At 39.2% G+C, this 20,293-nt stretch overlaps 1 protein-coding gene across 1 annotated transcript in view; it reads right to left on the bottom strand.

Moving 5' to 3' along the window:
• The window catches only part of LOC119414933 (low-density lipoprotein receptor-related protein 8), a 98,615-nt gene that overhangs the window by 57,870 nt on the left and 20,452 nt on the right, over nt 1–20,293 (bottom strand). The window contains exon 3 of the mRNA XM_037682051.1: nt 16,551–16,673. Within this exon, the coding sequence (XP_037537979.1) occupies nt 16,551–16,673 (123 nt within the window). The remainder of the gene's footprint in view (nt 1–16,550; nt 16,674–20,293) is intronic.

Here is a 20,293-nt window from a genome sequence, read left to right as displayed (position 1 = left end):
GTACTGTCAGTCAAGATTTTTAGATGCATTTAGCAAGTACCTAGATGCATGCTCAATAATCTAAGTAGACAAATTTAATAAAGTTAAGTCAGGTCTTGTGGATGGATTCTTTTTGTTGAAACGTTTCATCTTTGATCCAAAAGACTTTGGCTCTCTGAGGAGCTGCAACAAACTCAGTCTTGTAAATAGCCCCTTCTCATAGTGGATCAACCAGTTTGCTGGTGACATCCAAAACTAGCTGTTCACATGAAAAAGGACCATCAGTCTAAAGAAGGATTGTTAGTGCCCTGATGGCCGCTTACTGTGGGCCGAGTGATACTAGCAATAACAACATTATAAGAGGGGGACAGATGAACATGGAGGCCTCCACCCCATTTAACAATGAATGGGTTATTTTCACAAAGATGGCTTCATTAAGATCAGTGATAGTTTTTCCCCACTACAATGAACTCAATTGTTCCAGTTGAAATTAGGGCATGAGGTCAGTTTACTGACTAATAACAGGCTTATTAATTTATTCATTGTTTTATAATCAGTGTTCAGTCACTAAAGTGGAATCCATTACCTAAAGCGAACTACTGTATTTATCATAACAAATTAATATTTATCCAAATGAGACCAAATGTATCTTTGAAAATTTATAACAAAAATAATTAAATCTAAAGTACAATCATGAACAACAATAATAAAATTGAACAACACAAATAAAGAACAAGAATCTGTAGAATAACTAAGAATTTGTTAATAAATAATTACTTACACTTAATGGGTTAACATTCTTAGATTAAGCAATATTTAATCAGTCAAAGATGAATTCTCCATTTATCTATCCATTATCTTTTACCTGCTTCTTCCATTTTGAGTCATGGGGTTGCCAGTGTCCATGTCCAACAATCGCTGTGCGTGGGGCGGGGTGTACCCAGGATAAGTCGCAAGTCCATCACAGGGACACATAGAGACAAACGAGACAAACAACCATTCACTCTCTCACTCACACCTAAGGACAATTCAGAGTTACCAATTGGACTAACATGCATGTTTTTGATTTGTGGGAAGAAACCAGAGTACCCGGAGAAAACTCACGTATGCACGGAGAGAACATGCAAACTCCACTCAGAAAGGCCCCCGGACCGGGATTTGAACCAGGGACCTGCTCGCTGAGGCAGCAGCTGTACCAGCTGCGCCACCGTGCTGCCTGAATTCTTATTTATCTAAAACATTAATTTTGGATAGAATTTTTTTAGGTTTTAATCAACACAAGAATTTAGACAAAGTTTAACCATTTGATAGTTTAATTTTGGAATTTGGATGGAGGATTTTAATTCAGCCAGATTATCAGGTTAGTTGTATAGCTGCAGGTGGAAAGGATTTTATGAACTGCATAAGCTTAAAATTCTTAACCAGACTCAAAACTGCATTGATGTCATCACCAGGTTGATGTTTCCTTACTGCAGCAAGCCTGTGAAATGTGTCATTCTGTCTATTCTGGACATTAGAGGTTTATTGCACCTCCAACTGTCGTAAACGGCTGGTGAAGGTAAACCCAATGATGCAGGCAGAAAGTAGCAGACTCAGGAGATATAAAATAAAGTATTTATTAACAAGAAAGCAAATGGCTGTCAGGGGAGCAAAACTTACACAAATCACAAGGCGCAGACAGCACATCACCAGTGGACAGCATACAATACCAGGACAAAGGACTAACACAGAGATGCAGACTATATACACTGACTAACAAGACAACACACCTGTGAAGGCATGCAGCTGAAACACATGAGGGGAAATGATAAACTAGGAAACCAGGGAGTGCAGGAACAGAGACACAACACCAGATGTAGGCATTTAATAGAAAAAACACAAACCCTATAGAAGACAGAAACTAAGGATAAGGAGAATACAAGACATAAACACAACACAAGATGGTGAAAACAGACCACAATCCCTACACCGATACTCGATGCAGGAGGTAGGTTACAGCTTGGGGGACCCTTGTAGGACTGTGCCAGTTACTCGTCCAAGGTGGCAGAAGGTGAGTGCTTAAAAAGGTTGGAAGGAATGCAGCTGGTGAGAAGGCTTGATAAGAGATAGGCAACCAACCATTTGGCTTATTTTAGTCTTAAAGCAGTGAAAAAGGTTTAATCTTCTGTCACTGTCACTTTTACAGCTTAGCTTTAACAAAAACTATGCCAAAATTATTTTATTTTGCCCAGTTATAAACAAAGATGGGATGTGATGGAGTTGGTAGAACAAATACTTACAACTGAAAGACTGGAACACACGCCACAGACAGCAGCGTGGATGCAAACAATACCCAGGAGTTTTCAGAGGGTGATGTGGCATTCTAAGACTGTTCGGTGTCTTCAGTTGAAAAAAACTGCTCTCAGTTTGTCCCAGAGGCTACACACAATTGTTTTATCACTTAAAGTGATATTTCATTTAAATACATGAATGAATGATCCAACAAAAATAAAAAGTAGACATGTTAAAAGTTGTGCTGAGTAGATTAATGCATGTGTATCACATTCAGGCAGCCAATGCTTAATGGTAAGAATTGTAATGTGCACAAAATTGTTTAGTTCTCATTGACGCCGTTACAGATTAAAAAAAAAAAAAAAGTTTAGTATGTTGTTCACTGGCTATGAACGTACCTACACACAGACAAACCCACGGGTTGCAGAAAGGGTGCAGAAGGTGTTGATCAGTACTGGCTTTTAATGTGCATCATCAAGCGTCTCAACTAATGAGAGTCTTTATTTTGCAGGACTGCTGCCGTGCAATACACAAGAAGTCCATCAGAAAAGAAACATGGAGAAAAATGTACTGCATGTTTACACAAGCAATTTTATTTTAAAACTTTTCTACATGATGGAGTGGATAAAAATAAAGTTATTTGTAAGCAATGAAATGCCAAACTGTCTTAGCACAGAAGTAGTTCAAGCCTGACATATCACTTAAATCCTTAATATCGAAAGTTCCTGATGATACTGCTGACGTGGTCAATTTCAAGTCTATATTTAAAGCAGACATGGAAACATCCAAGCAAAATGCCAACATTGCATACATGAAGACTGATAGACTGATACCACATTAGATCCAATATATAATTGATTTTACTTAAGGAAAGGAGAGAAACCCGTGGAAGCAGTATCAAAGCCACCAAGGAAAAATATGCTCTACTGAGTCCTTCACCGGAGTCTGATTCTGATCAAGAAGAAGACTTATTTGAGAATAGTGTGTGTTGATACAAAGCAGAGCCCACCATCAGTACAGAGGCATATCCCTTAGAGTGGTGGTCCGAACATGTAGGCACAAACAGCAGGCCTTTATTGCACAGAAGTACCTGGCTCCACCTGCAATATCTTTAAATGGTAAATGGACTGTACTTATATAGCGCCTTTCTATCTGATGAAGATACTCAAAGCACTTTACACTACAATCTGTGTCCTCATTTACTCATTCATACAGCACTCTACTAGATCTCTACAAAGCTATTAGAACAAATCATTCTAAAGAGAATAATCAGAGCTTTACATCACGATCATACAGCAATGGAACACACATCGGAGGCAATGAGGGGTTCAGTGTCTTGCCCAGGGACACTTTGGCATGTGACTGCTGGTGGATTCGAACCTCCAACTCTTGCATTGGAGGACGACTGCTCTAACCACTCAGCCACAGCCACCCTGTGAAATGGCACTGTATCACGGCGACCTCCCCCGTGCCACAGCAGACAAGCACAGACACCAGAAGGAGAGAGCCACAACCATGAAGACCTAACCTTGAGTCGTCACCATTCACCCATGTCCATATTGAACAAAAATAAGTGGTTCCAGGGTCAGCCTTTTCACCCACCTGAAGACCCTCAAGGACCAAGACCAAGGACAGTCGTACTTCACTCCGAGTGACCGCCAATGATGATGATGACCCTGTGAAAGGTTGTTTTCTCTTGCTGGTCATGTTGGACAGAAGAAAAGTGTTTCTTTATCATCTAAAAATGTAAATGACTTCATGTGTCTCCACCTGGCTTGTGGTAGACAGAGGAGTAAGAAAGATACAGTCTGGAATGGAGAAAAATATTCAACTTGTGTTTGTGTAACTACTCAGCTTGCATCACTGACTATATTTTATTCTTGTGACTGAGATTCTCTGAAGTAAATCCAGTGCAAACATGGACTTCTTTTTTTTTTTTTAATCCAACACAGTAAATTATTTTTGTGTTCTTTTCTGTTCTTGTGCTTGACCACTTATCTTTCTCTAACATTGATACTTACAGTGTATTACTGAAGATAAACTGTTAACGCTCCCTGAGTAAAAATATTTCTGTTTGTTACTGTTAAGAAAACAAATGAACAAAATTTAAATTGTTGATCTGTTGGCAGCACGGTGGCGCAACTGGTAGAGCTGCTGCCTCTCAGCGAGCAGGTCCCTGGTTCAAACCCCGGTCCAGGGGCCTTCTGGGTGGAGTTTGCATGTTCTCTCCATGCATGCGTGGGTTTTCTCCGGGTACTCCAGTTTCCTCCCACAGACCAAAAACATGCATGTTAGGCTGATTGGTAACTCTAAATTGTCCCTAGGTGTGAGTGAGAGAGTGAATGGTTGTTTGTCTCGTTTGTCTCTATGTGGCCCTGTGATGGACTTGCGACCTGTCCAGGGTGTACCCCGCCCCTCGCACAGTGATTGCTGGACATGGGCACCAGCGACCCCCGTGACCCAAAATGGAATAAACGGGTAAAGATAATATGATTTGGCCTTTGTAAGTATTTTTTTCTAAAATAAACTAAATAAACAAATAATACCCTGGCAAATAGCTTTAATTTCTAATTTGATATATTTTTCATGTTTATGTGACTAGAAATATTTTGACTGCTAGGGGAATACTGTAATTGAAATGTGCTTTATTCATTTATTTTTTTTGCAAAAAAAATTAAAAAATAATTTTTCATTAAAAAGTATAGTACTATTAAAGCCATTATAAAGTTTTACACATATTTAAGATTAATTGTGTATCATCTAAAAATATGTTTAGATTAATTAAGGTTTAACATGTTATTCGATGCCCAGCATCAGTAAAAAAAATAGTAAAACATTTAAATACTTCCATACTAATACTTGCAAACAATAATCAACATTATTTATGTTTAAAACATGTAATATTCAAATAAAACTAACTTTAATTGTTGATTGTTTTTTTTCTTCAAAATCTTAAAAGAAATGTAAGCATTTATCATTCTGCAGGTGGTTAAATATCCAAAGTCAAAAACAACTTTAAAGATAGCAGTTCAAGTGGGTTCTGACAGATGACCTCAGGTTCAGAGGTCATGGTCAAGAAAGGCCTTCTTCATGCTAAATGTACTCTATCTAATAAAAAGTGCTGCATAATGTCCTGCTGTTACACACGTGAGGAGAATAAGACACCAGGACAGAAACAAATGAGCAGAGCGGTCATGCAGACTTAGAAGCAAAAACAACAAAAAATCAAGTAAAGATGTTTGTTATTTTCTTCACCTGTTCTACTTTCATCTTAGATATGGGCGGCTGTGATGAAGTGGTAGGGCAGCTGACTTGGGATCAGAAAGTCACAGGTTCAACTCCCCACCATGCCCACATGTGGTGGTGTCCTTGAGCAAGACACCTAATCCCTAATTGCTCCCCAGGCGCTTACATAGCTGCCCACTGCTCCACCTGGGTATACCTCATGTGTGACTGGTAAAATGCACTGAACTAATTTCATCATTGTATAAACATACGGTGATGCAACACATAGCACTTTCACTAGAAACAATGCGATATCTTTGCTCAGTGATTTGTCTTTTTCAGTGAAACTTAATTCCTTTCTTTCCACACACAACTGTCAGGTTCTGACAAGCGCAGAATGTAAACCATGAACCAAAGTGGATGCTTGCAGATGAGTAATGCCTGGGAAGCAAATGACAGACTTGATACTTGAAATTCAAGAATTATTAAAAAAAAAAAAAAAAAGATGAAAATGGCAGAGGCAGAATGTTTGAAAGTGGAAATAAAGTTCAGTGTAACTAAATTCTGGGTCAGTGCAGAACTTCACAGAAAATAAAACAAATGAAACGTGGCAGAGCGAGAGGAGCATAGAAGACAGACACAAAGGAATCCAAGCAGTAAGAGACTCCGTGAAAAGCGAGACGTGAATGAAACCTGTTTAAAGAGAAAAGGAATGGAAAGGCGAACTGCGCACAACCTTTCAGAATTTCCTTCTAAAATAATAATAAAAAAAAATCTAAAGTAAAATCAAAGCCAAGTGTGTCAGTCTTCGTTCCTGATTCTGGTGTATTTTCAAGGCAGGGATACACCAAATACAGGCCTGGTCATAAGAAGTACCTAAATACTACATCTGAATAATTTTCAATTCTGTTCAATCCAGTTTGTATAGCACCAAGTCACAACAGAAGTTGTCTCAGGACATTGAACAAAAACATCCATATAAAAGCCCATTAGTAAAAGTTATCTATCTAAGGAAGCCAGAAGACTGCACTGAATTTTTATTTTTTTCCATTTACCCTTTATTTATACAGGTAGTCTCATTGAGCCACGAGAACTAATTTTCAAGAGAGACCTGTTTAGGAGCAGATGGTGGGGGTTAAGGGCCTTGCTCAAGGGCCCAGAGTGGGGCGAATGAGGGTGGAGGCAGGTGTGGGTGTTTCACATTTTCCACCCACATTTTGATGTTGACGATACCGGGAGTTGAACCTGCGACTTTCCAATCACAAGCCCATCTTCTAACCTCTGCGCCACCACTCCCCCGATAATCTTCACATAGTTGCAGTCTCACATTTTCTGTGTTTATTTGTGGATGAAAGCATTTCCAGAAATAGTGCTGTGTTTACAAGGAAAAATGTTGTTTTAGAAAGACAGCATTTCCATGTGGACAAGGCATTCATTGTATTTCTCTGGGGAAAAAGTCTGACAGACTAGAGAAGTCTACCCAAGTATCAAAGTTCATGTTCAATAATCCAGGTCAAAAATCCAAAACATATTTGTTCTCGACAAGCTGATCACAGAGACCATTACAGCCTAATGCGATAGTCAGTTGAATGCATAATATATTTATGTGTGTGTGTTTTAAAATCTTGGTATTTTTGTGAAATCCAGCCATGTAATACAGCAACACAGTCTTAAATATTTAATGGCTTCAGTCAAAAGGCTTCTATCTGAGTGTAATAAAGGTTTTTAAAAAAACTCTTCAGTGTGAATTTGAATCTAATTGAATGTAATTCTGTTGTGCTTCGGTGCAATGACAATAAAGCTGATTCTGAATCTGAAATTGTAGTAGCTCTAAAAATAAAGGCTAAGAATCCTATTCAGGGTTTGTGATGGCAATTTTCAATATTACAGATGAAGTTTAAAGTCTTGAAGGTTTTGAGTGCCTGGTTTGGCTCTGAAGTCCCACAGACTCCAGAGCTGTGTTTATTGGGAGATGGATCTCAAATGCTGGATATCTCAAAGGGAGTCCTTTCAGTTGTTACGGTCGGTCTTGTGACAGCATCCAGGATCATCTTAAAACACTGGAAGACCACAAAGAGTCCAGAGTTCAATGATTGGATTAAATCATCGCAGCCTCTTATGAGGTCATGCTCAGTAACTTGAAAGGGAGCAGAGACACAGACTGGGACAGTTTTCGGGACTCACTGAAAAGTGTGACGTAAGACTTTTGTATGAGCTAAAATGATACTGCTTTGTCTTATTTATTTTTTTGTTTGTTTGTTTTTCGATTTTCTGGATTCTTGAATCGTCCCAACTAGGGTAATTGCAGAAACGCTTTATTTTTTTAAAAAATATTATCACTGCACCTGTAATTTACTGTTACTCTGGGGGTGGGAAATAGAGGGAGGGGGTGCACCAGCTTTATGTTCTTTATTTTTATTTTATTTTTAATGTTGGTTATTTTGCGTTGTTTTGTAAAAAAAAAAATATATATATATATATATATATATATATATATATCACATGTTCTGAAAATCAATTAAAAAAACTTTAATTGCAAAAACGTATTGCAGTTCAAGTTTGGTTTTATTATATAATGAAATATTACAGAAACATTGTTACGTGGCTTACTGTTAAATTTAATTTGAAATACAGTCTTAAAACTAAATGCTGTATTTGAACACAAGAAGTTGAGTGTGCAGTGGGGGCTGCTGAGTAGTCTTGGGACAGAAATGTATGGACTTTTTCAGGTTATGTATTCAGAAGGCTTTGTCCTTGTTGGTGTTTCTGTTTAGTATTGGATTGCTATTTATGTTCAGGTTTTAGTGACTGTAATAAAGTGACACCTTAGGTCAGATGTGCCTGATGAATGTGAAGTTGTAACATGACATAATTAAACTGTGAGTTGTCAGTGTAGTGATGCAGTATCAAAGTTAGTGTTTAGCAGTTTGTAACAATATATTATCCAAGATAAAGATCCAGGACGTATACCAGTAGTTACAATTTGCAATTGTTAACATGTTTGTAAGCTAATTTGCTCATGTTAACACGGAAGCTTTAATACTTTTTGTACTATGTGATTGTTTTTACTTTACTGATAAAATGTTACTTGAATATTTATCAATGGGACTTTTTTCTTAACCATTAGCTATGAGTAATAGATGAAACAATGAAAATAAAACGGTCAAATGTTAAAAATTCGTGTTTAATGATACACAAGAAATCTTCTAAAACACCTTAACTCTCCAACACATATTATCTACTAATACTTCATACAACTCTAAATAAATCTTTTCACCCATTTTGATCAAAAATTAAAATGTGTGTTTTTTTTAACTGCAGAAAGTTTTCTTGCAACATTTGCCAAGAATATTACATTTCTATTTGCATCAAATGGGATCAAACTTGGGACTCCAGCACAAAAGCTGAACGTTCAATTCATTTTCATTTCCCTGCCTTGGGCAGCTATGTATGTGTGTGTTCCTGGCATATTTCTGATGCCCCAATGCACAAATTATGCAGAAAGCAGGCTGCAGCATCAACACACCATCAATTGTGGTGTTCTGCAGACTGCAAAGATGCCTCCACTTTCACTTCAACTGCTCACCACTCACAGAGTTCCAGTCTTCAGGATGATTTGCTGTCTTGCCCACAGCAGTTATTAGTATCCTAAGAGAAAAGGTGTGCTTGGGTATAAAATGAAATTTGTAAATTATAGGTAACGTTTCTTCCATGCAACCACCCATTATCAGCTATTACTTGTGCTACTAATCCTAAGTTAGACAGAAGGTGCACTAAAGTAAAAAAAAAAAAAGAATAAGCAACATTTCATCATCAATCCACTATCTACTTCATTTGTTGCTGTGCTATGTGACCAATGATTGTGACAGTAATGACAGCTCTAACCACTGCACAACTGTGGGGAGTCACAATCCTACTCTTCTCATCTGAACATGGCAGGACGGCTACAGGCAGCCGTGTTGAGACTACTTATGCACTATGAATTTGTCTCGACTCCATGGAGTAACAATGCTTCCTTATATTTCTGACAAACTGGGCCATTAAAAACTGATTTGCACAAAAAACGAAACAAAATAATACTATACTTTTTCACTTTTGAAATTCAGAAGTTTGTATTTTACATCAGCAGAGAATCAGCACCTCCAAATCTGAGGCCATGGTCCTCAGTCGGAAAAGGGTGGCTTGCTCTCTTCAGGTTGAGGGTGAGGTTCTGCCTCAAGTGGAGGAGTTCAAGTATCTCAGGGTTTTGTTCATGAGTGAGGGAAGAATGGAGCATGAGATTGACAGCAAGATTAGTGCAGCATCTGAAGTATTGCGGACTCTGTACCGGTCCCTTGTGGTGAAGAGGGAGCTGAGCTGTAAGGCAAAGCTCTCCGTTTACCGTTCAGTCTACGTTCCTACCCTCACCTATGGTCATGAGCTCTGGGTAGACAAAAACAATGAGATCGAGGATAAAGGTGGTTGAAATGAGTTTCCTCATTGAGACATTGAGATGTATGGGCCTCCCTGCTCAAGTTGCTGCCTCTGCGACCCAACTTCAGAAGAAGTGGAAGATGCTGGATGGATGGATGGATGGATTTTACATCGTGAATACAGCTGGGATTTCCATTATATTGGTGTGTCTATTTATTTTTCAGCCAAGACATGAATCACTCTTTCATTCTTCTTTAACTGGATTTCCAAACATAAACACACTATCTTCAATAGTCTTTTTATGTCTTAGTAAAGACATTTGGGGCTTTAAGCTGCTTCAACATTCACAAAACTGACCCAAATATGCACAGCTAAAAAACAACTTGTAAAACAACTTGAATTAAAATACTGGCATTCTGAAAAGATTCATTTTAGCACTTTCCTGATTTATTTCCCATTACGTTAGAGAAACTAGAAAGCTGTTGTAAAAAAACTTGATTAGTTTGAATATGTGATCTCTGTTAATGCTGGGTAGAACTAAAGCAGGACATTTACATGTCATCAGCAGCATCAAGCTGCCCAAGCTGTTAATAATTGAATTTTGTGTTATGGATGTGCAGAAAACAGTAAAGGTAATTTGTAAAAATAAAGCATTAAATTGTCATTCTAGCTGAAAGATGCAAGTATGGTTTATTTAACATTTACGACAGCTCTAAATATAAACAGACTTCTTTCTTATAATGATTACCCTGTTTCTCAAACTGTGGCACAAGCTAACCTGCTGACTGATATTGAATAATAATAATAACTGATAGAATATGTTCAGTCGGTGGTAAGACAAAAAAAAGTATATTTTTTTTAAATAAAAGTTTACTAGAGAAATTGCATTTCCTTTGAAAATGCAGTTTGAATACTGATTGCTGAATGATTTTACTAAAAGCTGCTTTAAAAGATGAAGCTGCAAGAAGCGCAAAAAGCAAACAATACATAAAAATGCTGTAAAGGGTTGAAAATAGGTTATAAAAGCTAAAATGTACAGAAAAGCAGTAATTTGCTAAAAAGAGGCTAAGCATAGTCTGAATAAAGGCACGAATAGAAAATAAAGATATTAAAAGATAATGATAATGCTATAGAGCTAGAATTTGGGACATATTAGCAAATAGAAGGAAAAAAGCTAGTTTAGAACCAGAAGTAATGAAATGCTATACAGAATTAAAGAAAAGGCTAGCTGGAATCCATAAATAGCAAAATGCTAACAAAAAAGCTAGAAAAATCTAGCTTAAAGGCAGAAGTAGAGAAATTCTAGCAAAACAGGAAAACAATAAATAAGAGCTAGAAGAAGCAAATGGCTAAAAAACAGCAGGAAAAACTAGGTTAGAGTCAAAACAAGCCAAACGTTAGTAAAAATGCAACATAACGCTAGCTTGGAAACATAAGTATCGAAATGCTAGCAAAAAATCAGAAAAATGCAAACCAAGAGCCAGAAGTAGTGAAATGCTATCAAGAAATTAAAAAAAGCTAAATTAGTAGGTAAATGCTAGCTAAGAGTTATAATTAGTGAAACACTAGAAAATAGCACGAAAAATGTTGCTAAGAGCCAGAGGTAACGAAATGCTAGCAATAAATAATGACAAAGCTAGCTTAGAGCAAAAAGTAGCCAAACTGTGGTAAATCCAGGGCAGCATGGTGGCGCAACTGGTAGAGCTGCTGCCTCTCAGCGAGAAGGTTGCCGGTTCAAATCCCGGCCCAGGGGCCTTTCTGGGTGGAGTTTGCATGTTCTCTCCGTGCATTCATGAGTTTTCTCTGGGTACGCCGGTTTCCTCCCACAGACCAAAAACATGCATGTTAGTCTGAGTGGTAACTCTAAATTGTCCTTAGGTGTGAGTGAGAGAGTGAATGGTTGTTTGTCTCTATGTGTCCCTGTGATGGACTGGAGACCTGTCCAGGGTGCACCCCACCCCTCGCACAGTGATTGCTGGACATGGGCACCAGCGACCCCCGTGAACCAAAATGGAAGAAGTAGGTAAAAGACAATGGATGGATGGTTGGTAAATCCAGTTTAACATCCATCCAGCGCAAAATTATTTGACCGGATTGAAATGTTTTCAGATTAAATAATTTGAATGTATCATTTACATGGGCACAATGCGTTCACAGTGAGCGTTTACATGCAGCGGGCTTTTATTCTGACTAGAAGTACTGACATGCGCAGAGTGGTAAACTCTCCTTAAAACACCCACCGAAGAAGAAGTTCTACTTCTGGGATGAACGTAAACAAACCTGAGCGCCCAAAATAAACCTGCGCCAGGTTTTAGTGACGGTCGAGACGCTACTGCACTCCCTGACTGAGCTACAAGTAATACAGATCATTTTGAGCTCTTTCAAAGTTTCTATTAGAAATGTTGTGTCGTTCACCTACCAGTTTTGCTTCCCAGACATATTAGCATCTAGCCAGGCTGAAATACGTGAGGTAAACATAGGTTGCACATGCACAGTCAGGTCAGTTTTCCACAATCGGAAAACAATGAACAGATTAAATGTTTATATGCACACCGTTCAGATTATGAATCGGCATAAACCACCCATCTCATTCTGATTACAAATTCTATCAGATCGAGCTGAATCAACAAAGAATAATCTGAATGGGGCGTTTACTGTACATAATGCATTTTTATTCCGAATGGCTGTTTAATCCGATTTCTTATGACCATGTAAACATACCTACTAAAGTCCTTGTTTGATTTTAACTCTGAACCCTAATCAGGGCTGGTATTTAGGAGCCATGAGGCTAACGGTGACTAAAAAGTAAGCCAGCCAGAAATCTTTGGCTCCTCATGGCTTGGCAGAGAGATAATCGAGGGCTTTCTTGCACTTTTCATCTGACAACACTGAGCAATAGAGCGCGTGGGCGAGTGGTGGAAGACAAGATGGCTGAACTGCCACCAGAGCCAAGACAGCATGAAAATTATCTACCTGAATACAGCTTCCAGGAGTATCAAATTAAATCTGGTCTCAAACGTCTGGATGCAACACAAAAATAGCAACATAATTAGTGGACACAGCTTCTTTTTCTGTTCTTAGCAATACTAATCTGATCAACTAAACCGTAGTTGAGATAACAAAAAAAAAACAAAACATGGAATTCAGAAACAATACACCTTTACACAGCAGTCTAAGTGACTGCATCAAGAAAGTGGACAAGGATCAACGTACGTAAGCAGTTAAACAACCTCACGTCTCAAAAAACGTTCAACTGGACTTTATTTGTAACAGAAGACGTTTCGCTCCTCATCCGAGGAGCTTTCTCAATTCAATGAGCAGTGAGTGAGAGATTCAGGTTATAAGGCTGAGTGAGATAAGACATACACACATATGTAGATTTGACAAGTCACACCTCCACACCTTAACAGTAGGGGGCTTCTTAAAGTCTTTGTTACTCTAATTCACAGATGAGACCCCTCTGTTCCCATCAGGTGTGAAAACTGGCTGGGAATCAGTCTTAAAGTTGCATTATAGGTTTTTGAAAGTGGAAATCTGAGGCCTCCTCCTCTGTTAAGAGATGGCTTTTCTCTTTTTACATAAATTGCTTCTTTCACTCCCCTCTCAAACCATCTGTCTTATTGGTCCAAAATGTGCACATTTTGGTCCTCAAAAGAGTGTCCCTTATCTGTGAGTTGGAGGTGAACAGCTGAATCTTGTCCTGAAGAGCTGGCTCTCCTGTGTTGAGCCATGCATCTGTGAAGAGGCTGTTTAGTTTCTCCATCGTAGAGGTCTGGACAGTCCTCGCTGCACTGGACCGCATACACTACACCACTCTGTTTGTGTATGGGTGTTCTGTCCTTAGGGTGGACCAGCCTCTGTCTGAGAGTCCTGCTGGGTTTGAAATGTACTGGGATGTTGTGTTTGTTGAAAATCCTTCTGAATTTCTCTGATACTCCAGCAACATAAGGGATGACAATGTTTTTCCATCTGTTGTTCTCCGTTTTCTGTTTATTGGTGTGTTTTGCAGATTTCCTCACTGACTTGACAAAAGCCCAGTTAGGATATCCACATGTTTGGAGAGCTTCTTGGATGTGTTTCTGTTCCTTTTCATTCCCTTCTGTCTTCGTGGGGGACGAGTTCGGCCCAATGCTGTAAAGTTCTGATGACAGAGAGTTTGTGTTCCAGTGGATGGTGGGAGTCAAACAGAAGATACTGGTCTGTGTGGGTTGGTTTTCTGTACACTTCAATGTTGAGGCTGTCCTCTCTTTCCATCTGAACCAAACAGTCCAAAAAAGGCAGCTTGTTGTCGTTTGCATCCTCTCTGGTGAACTTGATGTTGTTATCGACCAAGTTAATGTGTCTGGTGAACGCTTCTATTTCCTTAGCTTGGATTTTGACCCAGGCGTCATCCACATATCGGAACCAATGGCTTGGCGTTGTTCCCTCATAAGAGTTTAGGGCTCTCTGTTTCACTTCCTCCATGTAGAGATTGGCAACAATGGGTGACACTGGAGATCCCATGGCACAGCCGTGCTTCTGTCTGTAAAAACTGTCATTGAACTTGAAATAAGTGGTGGAGAGGCAGAGATCCAACAGGGTGCAGATCTGGTCCGGAGTGAATTTGGTCCTGTTGATTAAGTCTTTGTCTTGTAGAAGTTGTTTTCTGACGGTCTCTACTGCTTCAGAGATGGGTATGCATGTGAAAAGAGAAGTCACATCATACGATACAAGGGTTTCTCCTGGGGTTAGGTTCAAATGTTGAACTTTGTTAGCAAAATCAATGGAGTTCTTTATGTGATGAGGTAATAATCCATCCATCCATCCATCCATCCATTATCTTTACCCGCGTCATCCATTTTGGGTCACGGGGGTCGCCGGTGCCCATGTCCAGCAATCACTGTGCAAGGGGCGGGGTACACCCTGGACGGGTCGCAAGTCCATCACAGGGCCACATAGAGAAAAACGAGACAAACAACCAATCACTCTCTCACTCACACCTAGGGACAATTTAGAGTTACCAATCAGCCTAGCATGCATGTTTTTGGTCTGTGGGAGGAAACCGGAGTACCCGGAGAAAACCCACGCATGCACAGAGAGAACATGCAAACTCCACCCAGAAAGGCCCCTGGACCGGGGTTTGAACCAGGGACCTGCTCGCTGAGAGGCAGCAGCTCTACCAGTTGCGCCACCGTGCTGCATGAGGTAATAATGACACTCTTTATTGCTGATGATGCACCCCAGAAAGTTAAACTGTAGTTACTTAAGCGGCACACTTTTTAGGTAATTGTTACAAATAGAAACAATGCACTTCAACACTTGCTCTTGTCAAGGGCGGACATCTTCTCTCTCCCTCTCCTCTTTGCTTTTGCTCTGTCCTGCCTGTGAAACTGCTTAGAGCCTCTCTTCTACAAATCTTCCAAATCATAACTATGGACTTGGATTTGGTCAGTTGGTCCCTCAACACAATTGATAACATTTCTTCGAAGAGAAGACAAGTTTTAGGCGAGCCGATTTGCCCTGTTGGCACGCATGCAGCAGGATATCTCATTGACTTTGAAGACTTGATGACGTGTCTATCTCTACTGTCATCTGTGGATTTTAAGGACACATTTATGATTGGATTTATGATAACTGGTTCCTGCTTTTTGGATTCAGCTGGTTCCTGGTCTATCAACAAACAAGGAAGTCGTCGGCAACAAATCTGGACCTGGTCAGGCTGCCTGCCTTATGTGATGACTTGGTTTGTGCCTCGAGCACCCAGACTTTTGACAGAATGGATCCGATCTCGGGGATTATTTTCATGCATGTTCCATTGGTAAGGTCATTTAATTTGGACGTTTCAGAACTGAGTGGACTGACACAGACTCAAGGTAGATGTCATTAAAGTCCTGTCTGTCCCCAAAACAATCGTTTTTATCTGAAGATGACCTGTCAAGGCCTGACTGGCCTTGACAGGTCATCTTATCTCAACCCGCCTGGAAAGTTTTGTAAACCTGATGCTCTACCCCTCCTTCCTCTCCTACTGAGGAATGTCATGGACTTTTCAGAGTAGCCCAGCTGAATAAACATTCTGTCATCATTTCAGGACTCTGGTCATCCTCGGCACTCCCCCGAGTGTGCACGGATCTCTCCAGAGGGAACTATTTGAACTGAGTGATTTTATCTGAACTCTGCAGTGCCTCTGTGTGTTGTCTCTGGCTGCTCACCACCCTTGTTTTTTTTCATTATCACACTGTTGACCTTCAAACAGAGGTTAAAAATGTGTTAGGAATTTTCGTTGTCTCCAAACACTATGTGCCATTTTTCACCACTTTTTATTGTCTGTCCAAACAGGTCTCACTTGTAAATGAGTCTTCGAGGCTCAATGTGACTTATCTGTTTAAATAAAGGTTGAATGAATTATTCACACAAGTCTGGGTTCAAAGTGACCAAAACTGCAAAGTTCAAAGTGAAAAATTAATTAAGTAACCACCACTGATGTCTGTGGAGCCAAAAGCCACAAATAATGCCAGCTAAGATGGTTTACAAAAAGTTTTTGGCAATAAACCAGAGACTCAGATGACCTGCATGCTGTAATATGAATTAATTTGAAGTGACTGATTAAGCAGCCACATCTTTGGAAACCAGACTTAAGCTGGAATCAATATGTCCTTAGAAGGAATAGCTGAAGAGCTACTTACTGCATGTTTCCTCTGCTTCATCAGAGCCATCAGGACACTCCGGTTCCCCATCGCACCGCCATCGTCCAGGGACACACTGTCCATTTAAGCAGGCAAACTCTGCAGGAGCACACGTTTTCCTAGCTGTTCAAAAACAAAAGAACATAAAGCACAAAACATAAATTAAAATTTAAATGTAAGTACAGACATTATTAAAAGAAATTGGCCACTTCATCTGTATCCACTTATCAATGGAGGCCAGGTCATCTTTGCTCACATTATTTCTGTGTTGTCCTCTCCACAACTCAATACCTCTCTCTAATTTTCTCCACTTCTATTTCTAATGCTCTCATTGTGCAGTCTCCCACTGTGCCTGGTCTCCAACATCAGTCTCCTTCTTCAGGAGCCATGGAATGGATGTTATTCACTGAGCTTTAAAATTGCATGAAGGTTAAACACTTCACAATCAGTGACATGCATTCAGGTGAGGCAGTGCTGCACCTGTCATCATGACAAGTAAAATACAAACAATGATAAGAGAAAATACATTTGACCACTTGACTGTTCTATAAAAAACTGTTTTATAAAACTGTTTTCTGAATTATTTCCACACTTCGATGGTCAAAATCGCAGAATGTACGCATTGCCTGTTCAAACATGGAAGAAATGCGCTACAAGTTAACAACACTACTAGTTGACAAAACAGACCAAGGGTGGTGAGAACTGGAAAACATCTTAGTCTAGGACATCAAAGTTCATGCTCAATAATCCAGATTTAAAAAAATCCAACAAAGTTAAGTCAGGCAAAAAAGAAACTGTCCAGAGGACCTGACTTAACTTTGTTGAATTTTCTACTTGGATTATTGAGCATGAACTTTGATGTTTTGAACCACTTTGGCTAAGGCTGCCTCCGAAGAATTGACGGGGGAGAGGGCGTACTCGAGATACTATCTTATCACCATCAAACTGGTTGGCCGGCCCACTATGTGAGTGTGCTACTAATGGGACTGAGTATTTTGTGGCTCCTCGAACTGATGAAGTCTTTTGGATGGAAGATAAAACGTTTCAACAAAAAGAAACCGACCAGAGGACCTGACTTAACTTTGTTGGATCTCAGTATTGGGTTTGTGCAAGCAACAATGAGAATATTACAGTATTACTGAACAAAAATAAGCTATCAGTCACATTCTCTGCAAATGTCAGTGGTTAAAGCATCACCAAACACATGACCTTCACTCACAAACACCCTGAGTGTACCTGTAGCATTAAGGCTGCTAACACCCCAAGGAGTCAGACATGGGCAAAGGTCGATCAATGCTCTGAGCTTGTTTCTTCTGTAGGATCTATAATAGACTGATAAATTACTGGCTAAAAGCTCAGCAGAGTTGTCTGGTCCTGTTTTTCTGCTGCAGTTGACACAGGCTTGTGTCATACACCAAGAAACAACATGGCAGGAAATTCAGCACGATTTTCACAAAACTGAAGGTGTAGTGCATCAATTCACAGAATATGTAAACTAGAAACTTATAGTGTTGTGTTTTATGCACATTTAGAGCAATTTTATTGAATAATGTTTAGCTGACAGGTGCAGACAACTGATAGCAGCTGAAATGTGCAGGAATGGTGTAAAACAGACTGATTTTTGTTCTGAACACGCCTGCTCAACCCCTCTGTACTGGGTTCCTGGTGGTGCTGCAGCATTTCTTCATCAGCTATACAGAGATATTAAATTATGTTGTGTTTTTTTTGTGCACAAGCAGAGTAAATTTCACAACCTGGCCCTTTTGAGCACTTCTGATAGCCAGTTTGGTTTCTTAAAACTGGACAAAACAGACTGTGAGAGAAAAATAACAACTAAAAGTGACCACAGCTAGTTTTTAGACAACTCCACTCACTTTCCATTTATTTATTTGTAAATGGACTGCACTTATATAGTGCTTTTCTATCTTATCAAGATATTCAAAGCGCTTTACAACACAATCTGTGTCCTCATTTACCCATTCATACAGCACTCTACTAGATCTATAAAAAGCTAATCTGAATCTGTAGAAACTAATTTGTGCTTTAGATCACATTCATACATTGATGGGACAAACACTGGAGGCAATGAGGGGTTCAGAGTCTTGCCCAGGGACACTTCGGCATGTGACTGCTGGTGGAATCGAACCCTCAACCCTTGCATTGGAGGACGACTGCTCTAACCACTCAGTCACAGCTGCTGTTGTTTGTTTTTTTAATTCAGAGATTCCTGAATTGCCTCAGTTGTATTAGGTGTGACTTTTCCCAATCCAAAATGTTCAAACAGCTCTTTGAAAGCTTTAGTTATGCGTTGGAAACATAAAATTAACGTAAAAATATATTATCCTGTTATTTCAAATGGTGCAATTTGAAATAGCTTAAAGCAGTAATTTTCCTTATACATTATACTGATTGATAACATTGAAGTGTGGGTAAACACCACTGTAAACAAAGCACTCTGCTAAATTAGTTAAAAACCTATAAACTTGAGTCATGTGCTTGGTCAACATTAAGACTGATCATAGTTTGTGTAAGTAAACAAAATAGCAAATCCTGACATCTACATAGTTGAGGAAAATACCTTTATTCTTTTTTTATTTTATTTTGTTGCCCCCAGCAGGAGTTAGTTGTTTTATTTGGGTGAAAACATAAGAGCTAATCTGCTGTGAAACAAGAAAGAAAAGAAAAACAGATGAGTAAAACATCCGTCAAGAATAAAAATGTCTCTTCCATGGATGTTGCCATGGCTACATCAGTTTTGTGTGCAACAATCATCTTTTAGTCACAACAAAGTAGGACACTAGTTAGCACTAGGTGTTTGCTGTTTGTCATGACTTTAATGACAGTGGACATTCACAAAATAAGACGTGAAAGTTTAGAAAATATGCTACAACTTGTTGGAAGAAGAAGAAAGAGGGTAGGAGAATGCATCTTGTGACATATCTGTTATTTGTGCTGAACAAGACAAGAGAAGAAGAAGAAGACGAGTAAGTAACTTCATCAATTTTGTGTGCTTTCCTTTTGGTTCATTTAAATCTTGAGAAAATATGAAGGTAAATTCTAAAAGTTTGATATTAATGTGTAAACATACCCTTAATAAATGTATAATTTAATACAGAATATATCCTTTTTATCTTTCAGGCATTGCTGTGCACAATGCTGGTCGCCATCTTCTTCAGTCACTCACTAGAAACTGATACTTTCCACAACAAACTGTTTTCTACCAGGAAGGAGTAAAGGGTTGCTTATGCATTATTAATAGTCAGTACAAATGCTGCATAGAGGAGAGTTGCTCATCTGTTTCAAGTTGGCATTTCAGCTGTGTTGTGCATCTTTGCTGAAAATGTCTATTCCAGATATTAGATGCAGCAACAAGGATTGGCACAACGTGTGGAAGTTTATGATGGCTCACACATTTTTATAAAAGCTCCAGGGAGTATCAAACAGAATATCCTGATGCATGCTCAATAACCCAGGTAGAAAAATCTAAAAAAGTTAAATCTGGTCCTCTGGACATTCAAAAAAACAAAACAAAGCAAATCAACAAAAAAATGTAGAAAGGTTTCGTCTCTCATCCAAGAGACTTCCTCAGTCTGAGGAGCTGTATTCAGCTCAGTCTCTTATATAGCACCTTCTCAGAGTGGATCAACCAGTTTGCTGCTGACAACCAAAACCAGCTGATCACATGCTCAAGAAGGACCATCAGCCTAACAATGGATCATTAGCACACTGATGGCTGTTTACTA

This window comes from Nematolebias whitei, chromosome 9, assembly GCF_014905685.2.
Source record: "Nematolebias whitei isolate Nwh7 chromosome 9, NemWhi1, whole genome shotgun sequence".
NCBI lineage: Eukaryota > Metazoa > Chordata > Actinopteri > Cyprinodontiformes > Rivulidae > Nematolebias > Nematolebias whitei.
The sequence above is the reverse complement of the archived record's forward strand: the minus strand, read 5'-3'. Positions and strand labels throughout refer to the sequence as shown.